At 48.9% G+C, this 22,948-nt stretch overlaps 1 protein-coding gene across 1 annotated transcript in view; it reads left to right on the plus strand.

The window, feature by feature from the left end:
- Positions 1–22,948, plus strand: part of LOC138293923 (vitellogenin-like) — a 605,610-nt gene that overhangs the window by 251,489 nt on the left and 331,173 nt on the right. The window contains exons 14-15 of the mRNA XM_069233203.1: positions 21,575–21,699; positions 21,799–21,906. Coding sequence (XP_069089304.1) covers positions 21,575–21,699; positions 21,799–21,906 — 233 coding nt within the window. The remainder of the gene's footprint in view (positions 1–21,574; positions 21,700–21,798; positions 21,907–22,948) is intronic.

Here is a 22,948-nt window from a genome sequence, read left to right on the forward strand (position 1 = left end):
TGGTGTTGTCGTGGACAGAAGGGGTCACACTGGTCCCTCAGTCGGTGCCACCGTGCCCTGTCCTGACCTGCTCTTCTGCTTTTGTCACTTCCCCACCTTTGATGTTGCCGCAGGTGTCTTGCCACTATCCCCTTTTGTTTTTGCAGAGCCCTTGGTGGCTGGTAGATGCGGCTTCTCCTCTGGGATGTGGGCACCTTCTTCACCTTGGCAGGTGGCGGAATGTCCTTGCCGTCGCTACGTGGCACACTGGCAGACCTGATGGGTGGCGCACTTGATGACCCCGCAGTTGCTGGCACCAGTGTGCCTGGGGATTTGGTGGTTGAGGTGCTAGGCTGGGACCTGGAAAGCCTGGCCCTAGGGGAAGGACTGGGGGAGGTGAAGGGAAGAGGTCAATGTTTGCCAGGAAAAGTTTTTTTGACACACTGGGATGGGAAGATGGAGTGGGTTTGGGAGTGGAGGAAGAGGTATTGGTTGTATGAGGTTTGCTGAATTTGGGTGAAGGTGCATGGGCCGGAGGCTGTTGTGAGGTGGATGTCTGTTGGGTGGGTGTGTGCCTGCATTTGTGTACTTTGGGAGGAGGGCTCACAGACACACTGGGAGAGGACACTGGGGATGTGTGCATAGTAGTGGGGGTGGTGAGTGCACGTGAGCGGTGTGTGGTGATGGGTGTGCTGGTGATGGAGGTAGTGGCTGAGAATGTAGTGCATGCTGGTATGAGTGGAGACAAGACAGGAAGGGAAGAAGAGGGCATGGAGAAGGGGGACACAGTGGAGGAAGTGGATGTTGCTGTGTCTGCATGGGGATGGTGCTTGTGTGAGTGCTTGTGGGATGTGTGGTGCTTATGTTTGCCATGTCCACTCTTGTGTGTTGGTGAGTGTGCATGCTGGTCTGATGGCGTGCTTAGGATAGGCTGAGGTACAGGGGATTGGGTCTGGGTAGTGGAAGTTGGGGGGAGGCTAGACACAGGGACAATGGCTGCCATCAGTGCTGAGGCCAGAGCCTGAAATGCTCTCTGTTGGGCCGCCTGCCCAGAATGAATGACCTCCAGGTATGCATTTGTTTGTTGCAAATGCCTCTCAACACCCTGGATGGCATTCAAAATGGTAGATTGCCCAACAGTGAGGGATCTGAGGGGGTCAATAGCCTCCTCACTGAGGGCAGCAGGGCTGACTGGGGCAGGGCCTGAGGTGCCTGGGGCGAAGGAGATGCCCACCCTCCTGGGTGAGTGGGCACGGGACACACGCTGAGGGGCTGCTGGGAGGGCGGTGCTGGTAGGGGGGTGGCGGCTGTACCTGTTGATGCAGTGGGCACAGAGGTACCCGCCACGGCAAGGGAGCTCCCATCAGAGGGGGAGTCACTGTCACTGGTGTATGCTCCTGTCCCCGTTGTGGAGCTCCCCTCGCCCTCCGTCCCACTGGTGGCTTCAGACTACATTGCTTCACCGTCCATGGCCAAGTGGGTTTCAGCTCCCTCCTGCTCCCGTGTCACTGCTCCTCTGCCTGATGATGCTATTGCACACAAGAACAGGGAGACAACAAAAAGGGGGGGAGACAGAAGAAAAACATGTTCAGTGCATGCAACACCACTACCGTCGGTGGACACAACACACAGGGAGCAGCCCTCAGCACTACGCCATGCACTAACAGTTCCTAGCAAGTTCACATGCCCATGGGGTACGAGGCCTAAGCCCAATTGCAGCACACCTGGAAGTCACAGGAGACTGACTAGGTGTAGATGGCTTTTTCCACTAGTGGGGTTGGGGTGCCACAGAGCCTGCCACCAAGTTCGCCCTGGCTTAGAGGAACCCACTGCCCACCTCCGCCTCCCAGACACCTCGTAATGCGCGCAGAGCCAGCTGAATGAGAGTGTACTCACACCCTTGTGGCTGCTGTGATGCCCTCAAGCGCCCATCCAAACTCCGGATTGGCCACTGCCAGGATCCGGTACATCAGGGGGGTCATGGTGCGACGGGCACCCCTTCCACGTTGGGTGGCTATCCCTAGCTGGGCCTCCGCCGTCTTCTTGCTCCAGCGGCGCTGGTCCTCCCATCTTTTATGGCAGTGGGTGCTCCGTCTATGGTAGACCCCCAGGGTCCGGACGTCCTTGGCGATGGCACGCCAAATACCCTTCTTCTGGTGGGCACTGACCTAGAGGAATGGTACAGGGGTAAAGGAAATTACTCACACGTCCGGACCGTCATACTCATTGCCCGCCAGTTCCCACCCATGCCCTGGCGCACATACACTCAACATCCGCACATGCAGGCCTCAGCCCCCCCATGTATCTTCCATCCACACACTCAAAACAGGCATTGCCATGCAGCATGATCACAGTGTACTCACCTGTTTGTCTGGAGGACTGTACAGATGCGTGTACTGGGGGAGCACCCCATCCACTAGTTTCTCCAACTCCTCCGAAGTGAAGGCAGGGGCCCTTTCCCCAGACACTGTAGCCATCGTCACTTCCAGACACAGGTCACAGCAGCACTTGCAGTCTAGGTCCTCTCCTGTTGAAGGTCAGGTATCAAGTGAGTGAACAGACAGAAAATGGTGGTCACGTCCACTGCGGTGCGTACCGTCACCACCGGCATACACCATCATTGGCTCCTGGGACCCAAAGGGCCCAATGCTAACCAATGCTGAATTGCGGTGTGGTCTTCGACCACCCACCGCGACGGTGTACAACACCAGCACAGTTACCTCATTTCCCCTTGTCCCACCCTATAGGTCAGGCAGCCGCCATTTCAGGGAGCCACATGGGATGGAGACAAACTGCGTCACACCTATCTAGGCCGGGAATACAGACAGATACTGGGACATTGCAAATTACAAACGTTTCTGCAAATAACACATTGTGATACCTCAGTGTTGGATGACTCTCTGCTCGCTGTTCTCCTCCATAGGTCACGTCTGCTGGGGCAGGTGATGAGATGCCGGCATCCTCCGGTGTACAGACCACTGGTGGACCTGTTGACAATGGAAGAGAGACACATCATAATCACATACAGACTTGATTGTGCAACAATCCAGAAACTGTGTGCCCAGTTGGAGCCAGACCTGATTTCAGTTATCCGCCATTCCCCGGGAATCCCCTCTCTAGTGCAGGTCCTGTCTTTATTCTATTTCCTGGCCAGTGGGTCTTTTCAAACAACAGTGGCCATGGCATCAGGGATGTCTCAGCCAAAGTTTTCCAACATGTTGTCCAGAGTGTTATCTGCCCTGCTAAAACACATGTGCAGCTACATTGTTTTCCCTCAGGTGGAGGATTTGCCCACAGTGAAAGGTGACTTCTGTGCCCTGGTACAAACCCCCAACATCATTGGTGCCATTGATGGTGCACATGTGGCATTTGTACCCCCCGCAGGAATGAACAGGTGTACAGAAACCGGAAAAAAGCTACCATTCAATGAATGTGCAGATGGTGTGTTTGGCAGACCAGTACATCTCCCATGTGAATGCCAAGTATCCTGGCTCTGTGCATGATGCTTACATTTTGATGAATAGCAGCATCCCTTATGTGATGGGGCAACTCCAGAGGCACTGTGTGTGGCTAATGGGTGAGCCCAAGGTCCCAATACAGTTGACAAAGGTGTCTGGGTATGGGGTTGTCCCTAAGGGTTAATGCGTGTCTAACAGTTGTCCCTCGACATATGCTGGTGACTTTAGTTACCCTAACCTGTCATGGCTACTGACCCCAGTGAGGAATCCCAGGACAAGGGCAGAGGAACGCTACAATGAGGCACATGGGCGAACTAGGAGGATTATAGAGCACACCTTCGGCCTCCTGAAGGACAGATTCCGGTGCCTCAATCTGACAGGTGGCTCCCTATACTACTCACCGAAGAAGGTGTGCCAGATAATCGTGGCCAGGTGTCTTTTCTGCAGGAGGATCAGCCAGATGGTGGTCTTGTGGCAGCTGTGGAGGCTGTTGACAGTGAAGAAGAGGAAGCAGAAGAAGAGGATATTGACAACCGAAACAACATCATCATGCAATACTTCCAGTGAGACACAGGTAAGAAGATGTAACTGCTTCACACATCTCATACTATTGTTGGAGCTAGCATAAGTCTGTCATTTTCACTCAGTGTATGGACCCTGACTTGTCACTTTGACTTTCCATTTCACAGATCTGGGTCCCACTTTATGCCCTCTGCTATGCTTACTGCTGGCCTACAGCTGTTACATTGGTATGTGAACAAGTACATTGACATTGCTATATTCTATAGATATTGCAATTACACATTTGTGAAAGCACAGACTGACTACAGATTGTTTTGTGATTGGAGTGTGTTTATTTCTGTGCAAATAAGTGGAAGGGGTTGTAAAATGGGCTGGGGTGATGGTGGAGGAATGTCCATGCAGAGTCCAGTCTATTTGTTTCACAGGTGCATTGTCCAAAGGGACATAGGAAGGGGAGCAATGGCAGTTTAAGGTGGACAGGGTGACATAGTGTGACAGAAGGGTGACATTCAGGGGGGTCTTATTTCCTGGCGGAGGTCTTGGCAATATTCTCTGTCTTGTTCCTGGATCTCAGGGACCATTTGCGGGGTGGTTCTCCATCTGCAGGGGTGGGGTGCTGGTGTCCTGTTGTTCCTGTGGCGGTGCCTCCTGTCCACTAGCGCCGGCGGAGGTGGAGGGCTGCTCATCGTCCAGGCAAGTGTCAGTGGCCCGTTGGTGTGCCACTGTGTCCCTCCTGGTGTTGAGCAGGTCTGCCAGCACCCCTGCAATAGTGACCAGGATGGTATTGATGGACTTCAAGTCCTCCCTGATCCCAGGAACCTTAGGCGCTCTATGTAAGAGGCCATCATCCCAGTAAATAAAATGTGATCCAGGCTTCTTGCCAGACGCCTGGTCTGCAGCCTGCTGCCGCAAACCCTCTAGAGAAGGGCATGACTTCTGTGCCTCACAGAATGCTTCCCTGGTGGGCCCCCCTTCCTGCTGCCACAGTGACAACTCAGGGACCTACCCAGTTCAGCCACCTGTTCCCCTGTAGGCTATAGGGCCTCCCCCTCAGGTTCAGCCTCCTCCTGGACCGTGGGAACTTCTGGGGCAAGTTTCCCACACCCCTTGCCCTTCCTCCTTCCGGCAGACACCTGGGCCACTCTTTCAGTCTCCAGGGTCTCCCTGACGGGCTGCCATAGACCGGATAGACACACAGGCCCAGCCAGGCAGACCCAACATTTCCAAGTGTGACCAGCATTCCACCTCTTGCCAAGGGTAATCCTCCATGTCATTGCCAAGCAAACAGTCTACAGGCATGGTTGGACTCACAGCTACCTTCAAGGAACCTGAGACACCCCCCCATTCAAAGGGAACCTGCGCCACTCTACTCAGGCACTCTGAGTTGTCCACTGCAACTACTTGGTGAAGTACATGGGGTTCTATCTGCTCTTCAGACACCAGGTGACCCCTTACTGTAGTCACACTGGCTCCTGTGTCTCTCAGAGCCTCCACCCTCTGTCCATTGATGGTCACCCACCGCCTGTACTTCTTTGTGTTATCAAGCGTGAGGGTCCTCTGGACCATCCCACTGTCCCCTAGTGAGACAAGGGTCATCTAATCTGGCTCCCACCCACCTGGAACCAACTACTCCCCAAGCGCTACACTGGCCAAACCCTGTGACTGAGCACCAGTAGGTGCCTGTGTCCACTTGGGACATTTGGGGTCCCCCCTCATGTGGCCCTCAGGATCACATACAAAGCACTTGCAGAACCCCTTCTCTGCACGTTTCCCTGTAGAGACCCATGGTTTCTTTTCTACTGGTGGCTGGAATTCTTTATCCAGGGAACTAGGTAGGGGCCCTTCCGAGAACTCCGCCTATTTACCCTTACCCCCTTACTTCTTCTGACGGGGACCCTGCTCACCCTTGGCATGGTCTCCCCATACCTCTTTTGGACCCTGGTGCTCTCTCAACGGTCCGCTTCCTGTGCAAGCTTCCAGGGGTCAGTCAGCTTGCTGTCAATGAGGTGCTGGCGCAGCTCTGGAAAACTTAAACTGTACAAGTGCTCCCAAGCAATCAAATTGTAAATCTCCTCATAGGTTGTTATCTTTCTGCCCTTCACCCAACCATCCAATGACCTGCAAAAAGAATCATCACATTCCAACCATGTTTGGGATTCCTTCTGGTTATAGGACCTAAACTTGTCCTTAATAAGATGGGGGTGAGGCCATATCTAGTGATCAGGGCGTCCTTCATGATAGGGTATGTGAGACCCTGGGGATCCCCTAAGGGTGTCAGAGTATCCCTTCCCTCTTCCTCGAAGTGCTTCTGCAGACCCGCCCCCCCCCCCCAATGAGCTTCAGGGAACAGATTCATATGGAGAGCAGACTCATACCCCTTAAACCACAAAAGTATGTCATCCTCCCTCTTGTAATCCCTCACAAGATCCTTAGGAATGTGCACCCTCCTCTCAGGCTGCACTGTGTTATTGCTGCCACCAACCCTACTAGACTGGCTCCTCTGATCCAGCTCCCTCAAGATGAACTCATGAGCCAACAATAACTTTTTCCCTTCTATGGCCATCCTCATTTTCTCCAACTCCGACTTGTACGCCCTCTCTGCCAGTCTGTCATGCAACTCTTCAGGAGTCAGACCCTTGGATGACACACTGCTACCTGCCCTAGAGACCCTCTCCCTGGACATAACAGGCCCGCCCACTACACCATTTTCACAATTGGGGAACTTAGGCAATATGTCCTAATTTTAGTTTTTAGAGCACTATTCATCAATTCTGTCGAAATAAGACGCTCTCATTTTTATAATTTCTAAAGAAAATGATTTTGGTCTTACAGTGTTGATTACATCAAGATGATGTTAGATGTGCCCCACTTATGTAATAAGTATTGAATGTTAGCAATCTAGCTGTTCATTAGAATACTATCTGGGGTAGAGGTCAGGGGCATGGACTCAGATGATTGAGGGCAGGGAGGAGGGTGCAGAGGCAACAAGTTGACCATGGTTGTCAGGCAGGTAGGGAAGTTGCATCACAATGGACCATGGAGGGCAGAGGAAAGGGAGGGAGGGGCAACAAACCAACCACATAGGATAGGCAAGAGAGGTTGTGGCAATATAACAGACCATTAAGGGCATAAGAAAGAGGCAGCGGCAGTACAGCCATACATACCAACAGCCCCGAATCAGGCAGGAGGCTCCGGATGTTTTTTAAGCTCAAAAGGGCTTTATTTTACCTGTCTCTTGCCTACAATTGCTTCTTTTTCAATGTACGTCAATAGGGAAAATCAATTTCCAAGGTTTCTTCTTCAAAATCTCTCTCTTACCAAGTCAAAAATGTTGGTATGTGTGGTACATTGGATCACAGCGGGCAGGAGGAATGGGATAGGGACATGGACTTAACAGAGGGCAGGTGGGAGACCGGCAGGGACACCAAAGTGGCCTTACAGGGCAGGTGTCAGCAGTTGCAGCAGCACCATACACCACAGCAAAGCAATAGGGAGGGGGTAGGGCTACGCTCATGGAGATCAGACAGCAGAGGAGAAAAAGGAAAGGGCAGCAAGCTGACCATACCGGACAGACAGGAGGGAGAGTTGCAGCATAATGGACCATGAAGAGAAGGAGTGAGGGGGCATGACAACGGGCCAGACAAGGCATGAGGAAGGGAATAGGGGCATGCACATGGAAAATGGAGGGCAGGCTACAAGAGGGAAGAAGCAGCAAGCTGGCCATGGAGGTCAGGTGGGATGGGCACTGGGAGCACAACACACCTTGGAGGGTAAAAGTGACACTTGAATTGTATAAACAGACAACGGAGGGAAGGTGGGAGGGGGAAAGGGGCATCAAGCTGAACACACAGGGCAGGCAAGAGGGGCTGTGGCAGGATAGAAGACCATGCATGACAAGCGGGAGTGGTAGTGACAGCACAATTGGTGGGCAAGAGGGAACAGGCAGGGGCCTGCACAAAGGATCATGGAGGATAAAAGGGAGGTGTAGGGGCTGGACACAGACAAGTGAGGGCAGGGGAAGGGTTTTCACAACAGACCATGCAGGGCAGTTAGAAGGAGCAGTTGCAACACAACAGAGCATGGAAAAAGAATGGAGTGGCAGCAAAATGGACCATGGAAGACAGGAGGGAGGGCCCAGGGGCATAGCACTTGGACAGGTAGGCAGAGGTGGCAGGAACAGGTAGCAGCCATTTGACCATGCAAGGCAGGTGGGAGGGGCAGTGGCAGCTCAACTGAACACTTGTGTAGATAGGAGGAGCAGTGTCAGGTCTATGGAACATGGTGGGCAAAAAATGGATAGTAGGGGCATGCACAAAGACATCAGAGGGCATGGGAAGGAGAGCAGAGGCAGCAAGTTGAGCACGGAGACTAAGTAGGAGACCAATGATGAGGCATAGAATTGGACAATGGAGGGCAGAAGGACTGGGAAGGAACATCAAGCTAAATGGAGGGCAGTAGCAGCATATGAAAGCAGGCAGGGCAGGTGGGAGGGGGCTAGTACATGGACTCGGACTACAGAGGGTAAGTAGGAGGTGTAAGGGGCAGCAAGCTGACTGTTCAGGGCAGGCAAGAGAGGCAGTGGCAGAACAATGGCCACACAGGGCTGTAATGAGGGAGTAGGACAGGGGCATAATCTTGGACAATGTATAGTAAGGAGGAGCAGGTGCAGGGGCAGCAAGCTTGGATGGGGGAACCACAATTCCAAGCCAGGTCCCGCATTAGAGCCCCCTGTCCAATGTACATTGTTCTGGGCCTTTAACTCAACATTAAAAAAATCCTAGAAATTCACTGAAAAACAAAGGTTACAGGGACATTATAGTTAGGAAACAGAACAAAAAAACATAGAAATTCACTAAAAAAGCAAAGGTTGCAGGGACTTTACAGTTAGGTTCAGATTTTACACAAACAAAACTATAGAAATGCAGCTGTTATAGTTAAAAGTATTTCAAGCAACTCTAACTCATGCCCTAAAGTAACTATAACTTGTGTCTTTGACATGCACTGTTAATTACCTGAGATATTACCTCACTCATGACATCTTCTATAACATTATTGATAATATCACTGTAACATTTGCAGTAAAATTACTTTTTAATCTCATTTTTTTCACTAAATTAAGCTCTATGTTTCTAACCTGGTGTGGATCCTTTTTGTGTAGTGTAGTAGTGTAGCGTATACTTCACACATTGCCTCCTACGTTAAGCCTGCTTGGTCTGTGCAAAGGTACCAGAGGTTGAGCACAGGTTAATTTATGGTGTGTAACTTACTTACCCTGACTAGGATTGTAGATCTTACTTCTACAGGGTGCGTACCTTGGCCAAATAGAGACCCAGTTTGTAACAGATGTCATAGAAGATATCATGACTGATGTAATATGTGTTGTAATTAGTAGTGCATGATAATGGCACAAGGTATAGTTACCTTAGGCAGGGATACTCAAATTATGTTCCGGGGCCACTTGCGGCCCTCCTGACATCTACATTCAGCCCATGGGCTGCTGTTGACTTGTCTTAGCACTGACTTTCATAATGCAATAGAAAGGGGAAGTATTAATTTGCATGTTTACTAAATTAAAAGGAAAAGCAAAGAAGGCATCCTTCACCACTTACAAAAAACATCTTCATTTTTAAAGACTGTATAACAATCTTGTACAAATATCATACTCTGCCAAATTCAGAAAAGTGTTTTTCATTAACATGTAGAGGTGTATCATTTTAGTGCATCTGATTATATCAGTGAATTGGCAGGTAATAATTAAAACTGAGAGTCCTCAAGCATGATGTTGGAAACAATCATGCCTTCCCTGCCCTGACAGCAATGCTATTTTGTTAACTAAGAGCAAGTACACCCGCTATGCAGCCTGGGCTTTTATTATACATGGAATAACATGATAGTTCATTAAATCCAACACAAGAGGTTTTTTACAGGGCACACCTTGAACTCATGTATTTTGAGGCGTTCTTCTCATATATAATAATGAGCAAAAAAGAGACAAAGTGAAATAAAACAATTGCCTGGGATGACACAATTTGGTCATGTGGGGATGCCGGGATTCATATGATCTTTCTTGAGACTAGGGGCTTTATTTAAAGGGCAGTATTGAGTGAAAGCCTCAAAATAAAACCACCATTTACTGTGCACACCACACACTTGCTTTGCAAACCCTATGCCAAACTTCCAATCCCACCCCCCAACACACACACACACACACACACACACACACTTCTGCTGCATTAATGTGGCCCTCAGCAACATCACAGACCATACTTTTTGTCCCCTGGGATAATGTTTCTGAGTACCCATGCCTTAGGGCAGGAGTGTGAATGTGTTAATTGTGAGTGGCTGTGTAAGTGTCTGTATGGGCATGTGGGTGGGTGTGTGAGCATGTTGTGTGGGTTTATAGGTGGGTGTGAGAGTGGCTGTGTGAGTCTGTGACTGGCTGTGTTAGTGGTTTTGTGGGTTTATGAGTGTGTGAATGTTTTAATGAGTGGTTGTGTGAGTGGGCCTGTGAGTGGGTATACTTTTTTTAATTGGGGTCTAGTTTTTGGGAAATTTCTTGCTCATGAGGGGTCTCTTACAGACCCCCATCCATCAGACCCAGGGGGCCAGGATACCCCTATCCTGAACCCTTGTATCCTATTTATTGTTTATACCCCATCCCACACCAGAAACTGTGTCCTGATTCACAACATGGCGTTCTCAACTTTCTTCTCAGGTTATGGCCAGCCAATCACAGCATTGCTGTTGGCACATCGATCTGCAGTTCTACTGCAGTGGATCCACAGCGGATCCACATCTCTAGATATACATAAATCTTTTTTTCTTAATAATCTCAAAACTACTGGCCAGATTTACACCAACTTAAAAATGAGATCTTTCTGGACCAAGATCTAGCTGACAGCCATATTTGGTATAATTCTGTCCAGTGGTTTGGGATGTGTCTAAAATCCCCTTGGGAAATTGCACTGGGAGAAAGTTTTTGGACTCTCCCCCCTTTTTCTCATCCCCACTTGATTAATCACCCCAAAACTTTCTAGACAGCAGCTCAAGTGATAACATCGAACATGGGCCCTCATTATGACATTGGAGGTAAGTCCCACTTACTGCCACGCTAACGGCCGCCAACTTATCGCCACAGCGGCGGTTATCCATTCACCATATTATGACACACACACACCAGTCCTACAGAATTCAGCCACACACACAAATCCGCCAGTCCAAAGGTCAGTGATGAAGTGGCGGTCCCAAAACCCACACCGTTACGCCAACAGAACAACTCCCATCACATTATGACCCACGAATCACCACGGCGGACCATTGGTAGTACATACTGCCGCGTTCACAAGGGACACCCACAGACAAAATAAAACCACATTGGACAATTCAAACAACACACACCTGACACCCATACACACACCACACCCACACACCCGCACCATTATAAAACACACACCCACATTACCCACAACTCTTTACGAATACAAAGCATTGCCACCAGAGAGACACCAAGACCACTGACACAACTAGAACCACACGCTACTCACACCGATACACCACACACGCACTCCACATCACACACCCCAACACATTACCCAACACACCCTCAGCAACAGACTTCACATAACACCTATGGCACCACAAAGACACCCCTTTTTCACAGAGGAGGAGCTAAGGGTCATGGTGGATGAATTTGTCAGGGTAGAGCCGCAGCTGTGCAGCCGATATCTATAGCTAGGAAGATGGAGCTATGGCGGAGAATCGTGGACAGGGTCAACACCTTGGGACAGCACTCCAGAACTAGGGACAACATCAGGAAGAGGTGGAATGACCTACAGGGGAAGGTACATTCCATATCAGCAAGACACCAGCTTGCTATCCAGAGGAATGTCGGTGGACCCCCACCTCACCCCCCACAACTCACAGCATGGAAGGAGCAAGTTTTGGCAATATTGCATCCTGAGGGCCTGGCCGGAGTCGGAGGAGGACTGTACTCTGGTAAGTCAGCTCTCTTCTATTATCACCCCCCTACCTGCATGCCATCACATAGCCTCACCCTCACCCTCCCTCCTATCACTCAACTACATCCCACACAATCTGCCATCACATCTCACTCATCCCAATGCCAAGCCCTGCATACTGTACCAATGCATGGACACCCCTCACAGCCCTGCATGGAGACTCATCACTAAAGCATGCACACCATAGAAAATTAACAATCCCACCATACACAAGTGAAAGCTGGCAGGGCAAATCGAACCATAGAGGGGAAGCCACGGATGTACAATACGTCAGACACATAAATCATAACACATCATTTACATCACCACAGGTACCCCAGCCGATGTCAGTGGAGAGGAGGTGCCAGCAATATCCAGTCCCCCAACAGTAGAGGCCCACAGTGATTACAGTAACTCTGGTCTTCAGGATCTGGACGACCTACCTGGCCCATCAGGGACCACAGGACAGTCGGTTACCCAAGCCCTGTCACACACTACCACAGAGCCTCCCCCATCAGGATCCAACACTACAGCACCCACCCAGCATACCCACACCTCTGTCCCCAGGACACGTCAATCAGCAGTGTATCTAATCTACAGGGACCCCAGGACACATCTCACCCCCAAGGCAATCAGGGACCTGGCGACAGTGGCAGTGGGCACACGGTTCTGGGGACAGAGGCACAGGCCAACAGGGAAACTGGGAGGAGTGCTGTGCGCCAGAGGGAGGACAGGCCCATGGAACTGACTCTACAGGAGGCACTCTCCAAGATCCAGGGAGCCTACCAACATTCCCGGGACACGATGGGCCAGATCCTTGACAACGTACAGGAGAACAGGCGGCTGCAGGAGGGACAGTACCACGGGATAAGGGAGGACTTGCAGGCCATTAACAACACCCTGATCTCCACAGCAGGGGTGCTGGGAGACATGGCCAACATTTTGAGGGAGGCAGTCTCACACCAGCGGGCCTCTGCCACTAGCCAGACATCTGAACAGCCTTCCACTTCCACTGCCGCTAGTGGCCAGGAGGCCCCACCACAGGACTCACAGGCCACCAGCACCCCTCCTCCTGCAGAAGGTGAAGCACCACACAAACGTTCACTGCGATCCAGACGGAAGCCAGAGACACTTGCCAAGACCCCGCCAGGAAATTAGACTCTCCTGATTGTCCCCCCTTGTGTCCCACTCAGTCACCCTTTCAACCTTGAACTGCCATTGCTCCCCTTCCTAGGTCCCTTTGGACAATGCACCTGTGCTACAAACAGACTGGAACAATACCCTGGACTTTCCTCCATCATCACCCCATCCCATTGCATTTTCCCCCTATATGTTAGCACTTCAATAAACACCCTCTGAAAAAATCCATTTGGAGTATGTCATTTATATAAAATATGTATTATTTGAAACAGGTACAAACATTGCAAATTAACTGTACATAGAAATAGCATAGATTAATGACCTGTAGCTGGCTGTAGTGATCACACCAGGAGTATATGTCAAGTCACCAACATCTGCAAAATGAATTGCCAGAGGGAACAGTAAGTGGCCATAGAGGTGGGAAATATCAGCATGCCATTCCCACACTGATTACAACCAAAGTCATAGAAATGTAAAGTTACACTGTCCTACCTGTGTGTCACTGGAAGTATTGTCATATAACTGATGTTCTGTTGTCCTCATCCTCATCCTCTTCCTCCTCATCCTCACTGTCCACAGGGTCTACTGCTGCCATACAGGCATCTCCAGTCTCCTCCTCCTGCAGAAAAGGGACATGGTACCTGAGGGCCAGGTTGTGCAACATGCAGCATGCCACTAATATCTGGCAGACCTTCTTGGGTGAGTAGCTCAGGGATCCACCTGTTAGATGGAGGCACCGGAACCTGGCTTTCAGGAGGCCAAAGGTCCTTTCAATGATCCTTCTGGTTCACCCATGTGCCTCATTAAAACGTTATTTTACCCTTGTCCTGGCATTCTTCACAGGGGTAAACAGCCATGATAGGTTTGAGTAACCAGAATCACATGCAAATATTGAGGGACAACATTTAGCCACACACTATCCTATATGGCCCACACCATACCCATACACCAACATATACTGGGTGGGAACGAGGGCTCACCTATTAGCCACACCCTCTGCCTCTGTAATTGGCCCATCACATTTGAAATGCTGCTATTCCTCAAATGGACAAAGGCATCCTGCACTGACCCAGGATACTTAGCATTGACGTGGGAGATGTACTGGTCCGCCAAGCACACCATCTGAATATTCATGGTGTGGAAACTCTTACAATTCCTGGACACCTGTTCATTCTGCTGGACGGGGGGGGGGGGCAAATGCGATATGTGTACCATCAGTCGCCCCAATTATGTTAGGGATATGTCCCATTGCATAAAACTCGCCCTTCACAGTGGCCAAATCCTCAACCTGGGAGAAAACAATTTAGCTGCACATGTGTTTTATCAGGGCAGACAACACTCTTGTTGGCACTATTGAGAACATTGGTTGTGACATTCCTTCTGCGAAGCCCACTGTCACTTGGAAAGGACCAGTTGCCAGGAAATGGTGTACAGATAGCACTTGCGCAAGACGGGGGATCCCCGTGCGGTGACGGATAGCAGACATCAGGTCAGGCTCCAATTGGACACACAGCTCTGTGATTGTGGCCCTGTCCACTCTATAGGTGAGGATAATGTGCTTGTCCTCCAATGTTGCCAAGTCCACCAGGGGTCTGTACACGGGGATATGTCTCCATCTCCTATTCATCCACAGCGGTAGGTGTCTAAGGGACACAAGAGTGAGGAGACTGTCACAAACTGAACATTGGAGCCACAACAGGAGTTTACAATCTGTAAACTTGCAATGGGTTGTGTGATTTGTTCAGTATGTGCCTCCAGATCAACAGGTGAGTGCATGTGGCATGAATGCATGGAGTTGTGTGTCTGAAGGCCTTATGTAAGGGGGGTTGGATGTCTTCTTTTGGTGTACACACTGTGTGCTGGGCTATGTGTGTGCCAATGGTGATGGAAACGGGTACGGTGGGCCATATGTGTAACAGGCTGGACTGTTTGTCTAATGGTGTTTTCCTGTGTGCATTGCCTCTGCAGGTCAGCGCCCATCAAAAGAAGGGTATAAGGCATGCTATCGACAAAGAGGTGCGGACCCTGGGGGTCTATGACAGGCAGAGCACCCACTGTCAGAAATGGTGGGAGGATCTGAGACGATGGGCACGGAAGACGGCAGAGGCCCAGCTGGGGATGGCCTCCCAATAAGGAAGAGGTGACTGTCGATCCCTGACCCCCTGAAGGCTACCATACTGGCGGTGGCCTATCCACAGCTGGATGGGCACTTGAGGGCATCACAGCAGCCACAAGGGGGTGAGTACAGTGGCTATCATTACAACGTACGGCTGGTGGGGGGGTATCTGGGTGGTGGATGTGTGTCAGTGGGTGCCCCAGGCCAGGCCTGACATAGCAGCATAAGTCCTCTGGTGGCCAGGGTTTTGAAGGGATAATCCTGCCTACCTAGCTTGTAAGCATCTGTTGCAGCTGATATGCTAATATGAGAACATTCTAATGATTGCGTATACATACTAATGAAAAATGATGACAATTTAAACTAATAAATGAAAATTACGTGTAATGTGTAAAATGTGCCCACAGGAAATGGTCACCATGTGTGTAAACAGTACTAGAATAATGTGACATTTATAGAGTTATGTATTAATATGTTATAATTGATGATATTATCTGTGTTTTATGATGCTTCATATTCTTAACTTAGCCGAATTAGAGGCCTGGACGGTGCTGCGCCTTGCTTGTTTAAACGTGGAGTCGCAATGAGCTGCCGAGGACTGTAACTGGAGAAAAGAGACCTTGAACTGTACAGAGTTCAAAATGAGCTCTGCTAGAAATTCTGCAAACTCACCAGTGTACAGGAGACGATCAGAACAAATTGATACAAATATGTGTAGAGTAGGCTAAATGTACTTTCCCAGAACTTGGACAATGGAACCACTGACTAAGAGCTGGGGGCAACAATTTTGTTACCTGAAGAGCCAGATGATGTTCTCATCGACAGAAGGGCCAATCATGTTAATGGAACTTGATGCTCGAAATAACACAGACAAGTGGTAAACAAAAACTATATGTTAGAGTCATAACCCCTGATGAGGTTGACCAATTAGCAATTTGTGGGGCAGACTGAGAGACCCTAATAAAAAGTCATGACACGAGAAGAGATATCAGAGCAGAGAGGCGAAAGTTGATGACGTCAGGAGACGCTGTCCAAAGTGCTGAAATTTGGGCTTGCTCCCTGTGAGCTCGAGCCTTTCTGAGGACTGATGACCTGGAGACGAAGACTGACTCATTGCTGTTCTATCTTGAATAGGTAGCTATAACTTGACTGACTAATGTGTCACATGAAGACCCACATGCTGATGCTAATCTGAGATAGGTAGGCTGTCAAGGGTGACTAAATGGTGACTTTGACATAAGACTTACTGACTCGCATTGCTGAATTATTCAATGTTCATCAATTTGCCACGCCTAGGATAATATTGATTTGCTTACTTATAAAATCTTGATTAATTATTGCTCATGATGCTAATAAAGTTTGATTAATCATGGATTCATTGAACAAAGGTTTTTGATTAGAGTTGTAATAAATAGGGAATAAAACGAACTAACCTTCTTGTGAGTGGTAGTGTTTTATTATTAGACTAGATTTTTGGTATTATATGCTTGTTTGGAATTGTTGTTAATGTTTTTCACTTGTCACCACTAGGCTAGGATACTCTATGCGATCCAAAAGATTCATCGACCTATACGCGTCCCCTCGTAAATTTACATACTAAGTGCAAGGAGCGCTAGCACTGGTCAGGGCTGCATGGGTCCCAGGTGTGTTGCAGTTGGCGGTGTGTGCCGCTCCTTATCCATTGGTGGCTAGCGATATCAGTGGTGATGCAATGCATAGTGTGTAGGCCTGGTCCCTGTGTGTGAGGGTGCTGTGTACGCCAACAGTGGTGTTGGTGCAGCCACTGACCCAGTGTATCCTTTGTCTCTCTCCCCCCTTTCTTGTTTTGTCATCCTGTCCTTATGTGCATTAGCATTGTCTGGCGGAGAAGCAGAGGCACCAGCGACGGAGGGAGCTGCATCCCACAGGACCCAGGAGGCAGAGTCCAAAGTGGGGAGATCAAGGGGAGCACCACGGCGGAGACTGGAATCGACAATTCACTCAGATACCTCCTCCGATGGATGCTCGCTGATGGTGGCGGGCACTTCTGTGACCACACCAGCTACATGTGCAGCTGCCACCCCTGTACCAGCACCGCCCTCCAAGCAGCCCCTCAGCGAGTTGCCCGTGCCCGTTCACCCAGGAGGGTGGGCATTTCCTTTGCCTCAGGCCCTGCCCCAATTAGCCCTGCTATTGATCTCTTGAGATCCATCTCTGTAGGGCAGTGAACCATTGTGAATGCCATCCAGGGGCTGCAAGCCCAGATGCAACATTCTACTGCATTCCTGGAGGGCATTCACACTGGATTTGTGGGCCAACAGAGATCGATCCAGGCTCTGGCCTCCTCTCTGATGGCAGCCATTGTCCCTGTTTCTAACGTACTCCAACGTCCTCTTGCCAGTCCCATTCTCCTCTACCCCAACCCATCCCAAGCACACAACCAGACAAGCATGCACACAGGACAACACCCAAGCGTGTCACAAGCAAACATAAGCACCACACTTCATCCCACAAACACTCATGCAAACACCATACAGTTGCAGACACTACAACATCCACTGCCTCCACTATCTCCCCCTCCTTACCCTCCCGCACATCCCTCCCAGTCACATCCACACTCACACCTGCATGCACTACATCATCATCCACTACCTGCATCATCACCACACCAAGCAGAACACACACCTCACTGGCAGACACCTCCACAACATCCATGCACATGTCTCCTGTGTCCTCTCTCACTCTGTCTGTAACCCCTCATAAAGTACACAAACACAAGCACTCAGACATCCAACAGCCATCCACCTTACAACAGCATACAACCCATGCACCTGCACCCAAATCCAGCAGACTCCTCCAACAACCACTCCCTCATCTTCCACTCCATTCCTTCTCCCTTTTCTCACCCCAATGCCCCTAAGAAACTTTTCCTATCCACCATTGACCTCTTCCCTACCCCTCCCCCCGTCCTGCACTTATGACTCAGGGTATCACAAACCCAGTCAAGCACCTCAGCCACACAGTCCAACGGCCCAGTTCCATCCGCACGTACTCGTGGTGGAAAGGATTCCAGGCCACATATACTGGAGAGGAAGGAGACTGCACTAGCAGGCAAGAAGGGCAGGGAGCCTGCACCAGCAGGCAAGAAGGGGAAGGAGCCTTGCCATGCCACCCGAAAGGGCAGGAGCCTGCACCAGCAGGCAAGAAGGACCAGGAGCCTGCACCAGCAGCTGTCATGGAACCCCCACCACCAAGCATGGTTGTGATTCATCCAAAGGGTGCAGGGGATGTGCAGGAGCCTCCCACCAGCACCAGCACCACCACAGTCCATCCATCCAAGGGTGTAGGGAATGTGCGGGAGCCTCCCACCACCACCAGCACCACCACAGTGCATCTATCCGAGGGTGCCGGGCCTGTGCAGGAGCCTCCCACCACCACCACCTCCAGCACCACCACAGTGCAGCCATCACCACCGGTGGACGCAATGTGATCCTGCCTCCATAGGCTGCTGTGGGCCTGTCCACTCCTGAAACGGTGACCTTGCACTCCCCAGGACAAAGCACGGGACATGTTGCCCCCTCCAGAACCAGTGGGCAAGACACCCACTCGTGAGACTGTAGCCCATCACTCCCCAGGACAAAAATAAATGGGCATGTTGCCCCCTCCAGAACCAGTGTGGGGCACACCCACTTGAGAGACTGTGACCTTAAACTCCCCAGGACAAAGCACAGGGCATGTTGCTCCCTTCAGAACCAGTGTGGAAGACACCCACTCGAGAGACTGTGGCCCATCACTCCCCAGGACAAAGAGCAATGGGCATGTTGCACCCTCCAGAACCAGTGTGGGTCACACCCACTTGAGAGGCTGTGGCCTTGCACTCCCCAGGACCAAGCACAGGGCATTTTGCCCCCTCCAGAACGTTGGGCAAGACACCCACTCGAGAGACTGCGGCCCATCACTCCACAGGACAAAGAGCAATGGGCATGTTGCCCCCTCCAGAACCAGTGTGGGACACACCCACTTGAGGGACTGTGGCCTTGCACTCCCCAGGATCAAGCACAGAACCCTCCAGAATCAGTGATCTTGTTTCTGCATCCGGCTGAGGTGCCCTCCTTCCCCCTGAGGTTCCTGCCTATTTGCCAACTTATGCCCTTGCAGTGTTCTCTCCGTATTGATGCAAGTGACAAGTGGCTTTGCCATGCGGCCATGTGGCCCACGCGAACTGAGGACTGGGCAGTGTACATTTGTAGATATCTGTAACATTGGCTAAGTTATTATTATACTGTGTTGATATTATTACACTCACTTTAGTAAAAAAAAATTGTCCTTGCATTATTCAGCCGATTTAGGGAGATTAACTTGCTTTCTTGTGCATCTGGTTGTGTGTATGGTGTGTGTGTATGGGGTGTGTGTGGTGCATGTGTGTGTCACTGTCATTTTCCTCCCCCCTCCCTTGTGTGCTAGATAGCTGCATCACCGTCGTCGTCTTCGTCGGCGTTGGTGTTCGTGGTGGAGCTGAATGTAGAATATCATCAGAAATACATGCAGTTCTGGTTCCATGGCGGCGTGGTTGTTCCCCGTGTCTCCAATGGTGAGTCCTTTCACTTCTGAGTTCTTTTTATCACCAGGCTTTTGATGTCACTGGTACAGGCCCGGAAAAGGTGGCGGTTTGCAGGGTCTTAATATGGTGGGTGGAACTTTGACTTCCACCTGGCTATAGGCGGCTACCGCTGTGGTGGCTGTTGTTTCCACCCTGGCGGTCGGTGTGGTACATTGACTGTCTTTCGGCGATCTTTCCGCCATGGACTCAAATATGTTAGCAACTGATCACAAGTAAAGCGGGCAAAAAGGGTCTACATCTCATCAATCCCTGATCCATTTCCTCTATGCCTTAATGACCCTGGTTTTTACAATTTGAATCACAATAATCTGCTCTTTCTGGGAGATCTATTTGAAGATGGAAATCTTCTGTGATGAGCAAGCCTGAGGGAGAAATTTAATTTGAAGAGAGGCGTTGAATAACATCTACTACAATTGTGGTGCTAATGATAGAATCATAAATGGAAACGCAGGCAGGAGAAAAACCCCAAATCAAAACCATCTGTGTCAATAGACTCTGACAGAAGAGTTAAACATGGTTCTATTAATATTTCTAAGAACTGGGTCCCAAAGCTAACTGTGACTATGTAGCAAAATAGGAGAGTGATTTAAGGAAGAGACAAGACGATCAATCTGGAAGGGGATAGCAGGATCCTCTGTTTGTGTATAATACAGTAAAACTGTCACAATCTTATGACTAGATGGTATCTCACACCTTCTGGGTTAAAAGCAATGTTTCTAGGCTCAGATTTCTGCTGGAAAGGCAATGGGGAGAGGGGAACACTAATTCACACAGGGTGGACTTGCATACACGTTCAAACATACTGGTGAGATATGGTGAGATATTCTGTCACGGATCAAGAAATTAAGGGACATTGCATTGCTGCACCAGTCTCTATTGTTGTTATTGGGTAATCCGGGGGAGAATAGTGTTTCCTTTATCTACCCCACTTCAGGAACCTACCTCACACTTGATACTGGCAGCATGAGTATGCCTAGCACAGATGTGTAAGCAACTTATAACACCTCAAATAGATATGTGGTGGGGTAAAGTATGGTCAATTTAAGCAATGGATATATTTGTGGCTGTTGTGCATAATAAAATCTCCAAATTAGAAAAGGTGTGCACCCTATTTTGAAACCAATAGGAAGGGGGACCAAATGCTAGGAGGCAATCCAGCATTTTCATCCACAACTTTATGTCACTCAGGACTATGCAAGCTCTCTCATTAAATAGAGACAAATCAGATACATCCCAAGACACGTAACTATAGTTAAGTAAGATCTACGAGGTCCCAAATCTTTCTGTACTACTTCACGTGGAGGTTGGATGTTGGATGTTGAGAGGTGGGGCCAATGGAACACTGCTGAATATACTGAAGGGAACTTGTTGTGTCCTTCAAAATGTTTACCTTACGACAATCAAAGTTGTAAATGTATTTATTATCCATGCATTCTATAAAGGACAAAGAGCAGCAGCTGTTTCTTCATTGGGGCGAGGAAGCATCACCCCCTTCCTGCTGTGAGCCACTCTAAATGTGAAAAATAAAATGGCAATGGAATGATTTCCTTGGTATTTTTCTTCACCATACAGCCCCCCTGCCAAAAATATGTCAAAAATATAAAAAGCATGATTTAAACCAAGCCTTAAATGTAACACTACCTTTGATCACTTTGTTATCTGGCACAAGATGTTGCTAACTTGAATGTCATGTGTTCATATTTCAGGTCAGAATGTGTAGTGCCATCGGGCTTTTACAGTGTATTGGTCTTTCTTTTTACAGATGCAATCATGAGTGGCTTTGCTGCAAATCTATTTGCCATAAACAACGCAGCCACCACTCTTCCAACAGCTTTTATTTCCAATATCAAGGCTTACTTCCTGGGAGCAACTACTGACCTATTTGAGGTTTGAGATTTACTGCAACATTTTTAAGATTATTGAGATTATCATGCTTTGAAGTAGACAGAAACTAACTGTTACTTGCTTCAACTATATGTTTAACAGGTTGGACTTCGAGCAGAAGGGCTTCAAGAAGTCATAATGAAAAAACACTTGGACAATTGGAGCAGCAGAGCACAAGGTGGTAATGAAATTAGAGACATTTTGAAAAAGGTAAGGTATACACTCTATGTACCGCTGGAAAGTACATTCTTCCAGTGGCAGAACCTGGGTGGAAATGAGGACTTGCACAATAAATTTAAGATCCTTGTCTGTTCCGGTAAATCCTATATGTGCACCAGGAGATAAACCACTATGCATTTATTTGTGTCAAACTCCTATAGAGAGGAACATAAAACTGCTTAATTTACATTCCGAAATTGTTGCAAAACAAACATGTGCTCTTTTTTACGTGTATCTCATCCTCCACTTTTTGTGTTTGATCAATGTTTAAAGTGATGTAAGTAATTTATGGTTCTTATTTTTTTTTTTTTTAAACACCCAAAGAGAACATATTAGAAAATGATGACTTCCACTATTTGCACCAATAATACCAGAAGTGACTCAAAGAGAAGATTTTTCCAACAATTATTTGTGGTTGTAATTTGGAGGGCTACAAGCTGACACAATATATGCCCGTCTCTGACTTGTATTTGGAAGCTTAATGTAGCAGAATTTAAGATAAGGGAAGATTTCACATCTCTTTGCCAAGGTCTGGCATAATATACACAATAAATTCGCCCATCAAAGTATAAAGCAATCTATACTTACTTAGAAAAAGTGTACCATCTCATCAAAACTACAACTCATGTCTCATAGATATTGTGCAAACACCATTCTTATGACAGGCCTTCGGCTGTGTAGCCTCAGGCCCACTGCAATCTCAATAAAAATAAACATTTGAAAGTAGAACACTGAACCATGCTTTGGTGAAAATCAAACCAGGCTGGAGACATATTGGACACAAAATACAATCACTTCATTCGCATTGGACATCAGTACCTTCTGACCTCCATGGCATCCCCAGCACAGAAACCTGGCACCAAAGCTGCTCCTTAGGGAGGGTCAGGTTGGGTGGCTATTGGTCGGGCAAAATATATATATCTTAGCTGCTCTAGTACAAAAGAAAACAAAACTAGAGGCATGTTATATAATTTGCAAGTATAAGAAATATCAAATGGGTGCATGCCAAATTGTCCTCTACCCTGCTGATAAC

Source organism: Pleurodeles waltl, chromosome 4_2, assembly GCF_031143425.1.
Source record: "Pleurodeles waltl isolate 20211129_DDA chromosome 4_2, aPleWal1.hap1.20221129, whole genome shotgun sequence".
Classification (NCBI taxonomy): Eukaryota; Metazoa; Chordata; class Amphibia; order Caudata; family Salamandridae; genus Pleurodeles; species Pleurodeles waltl.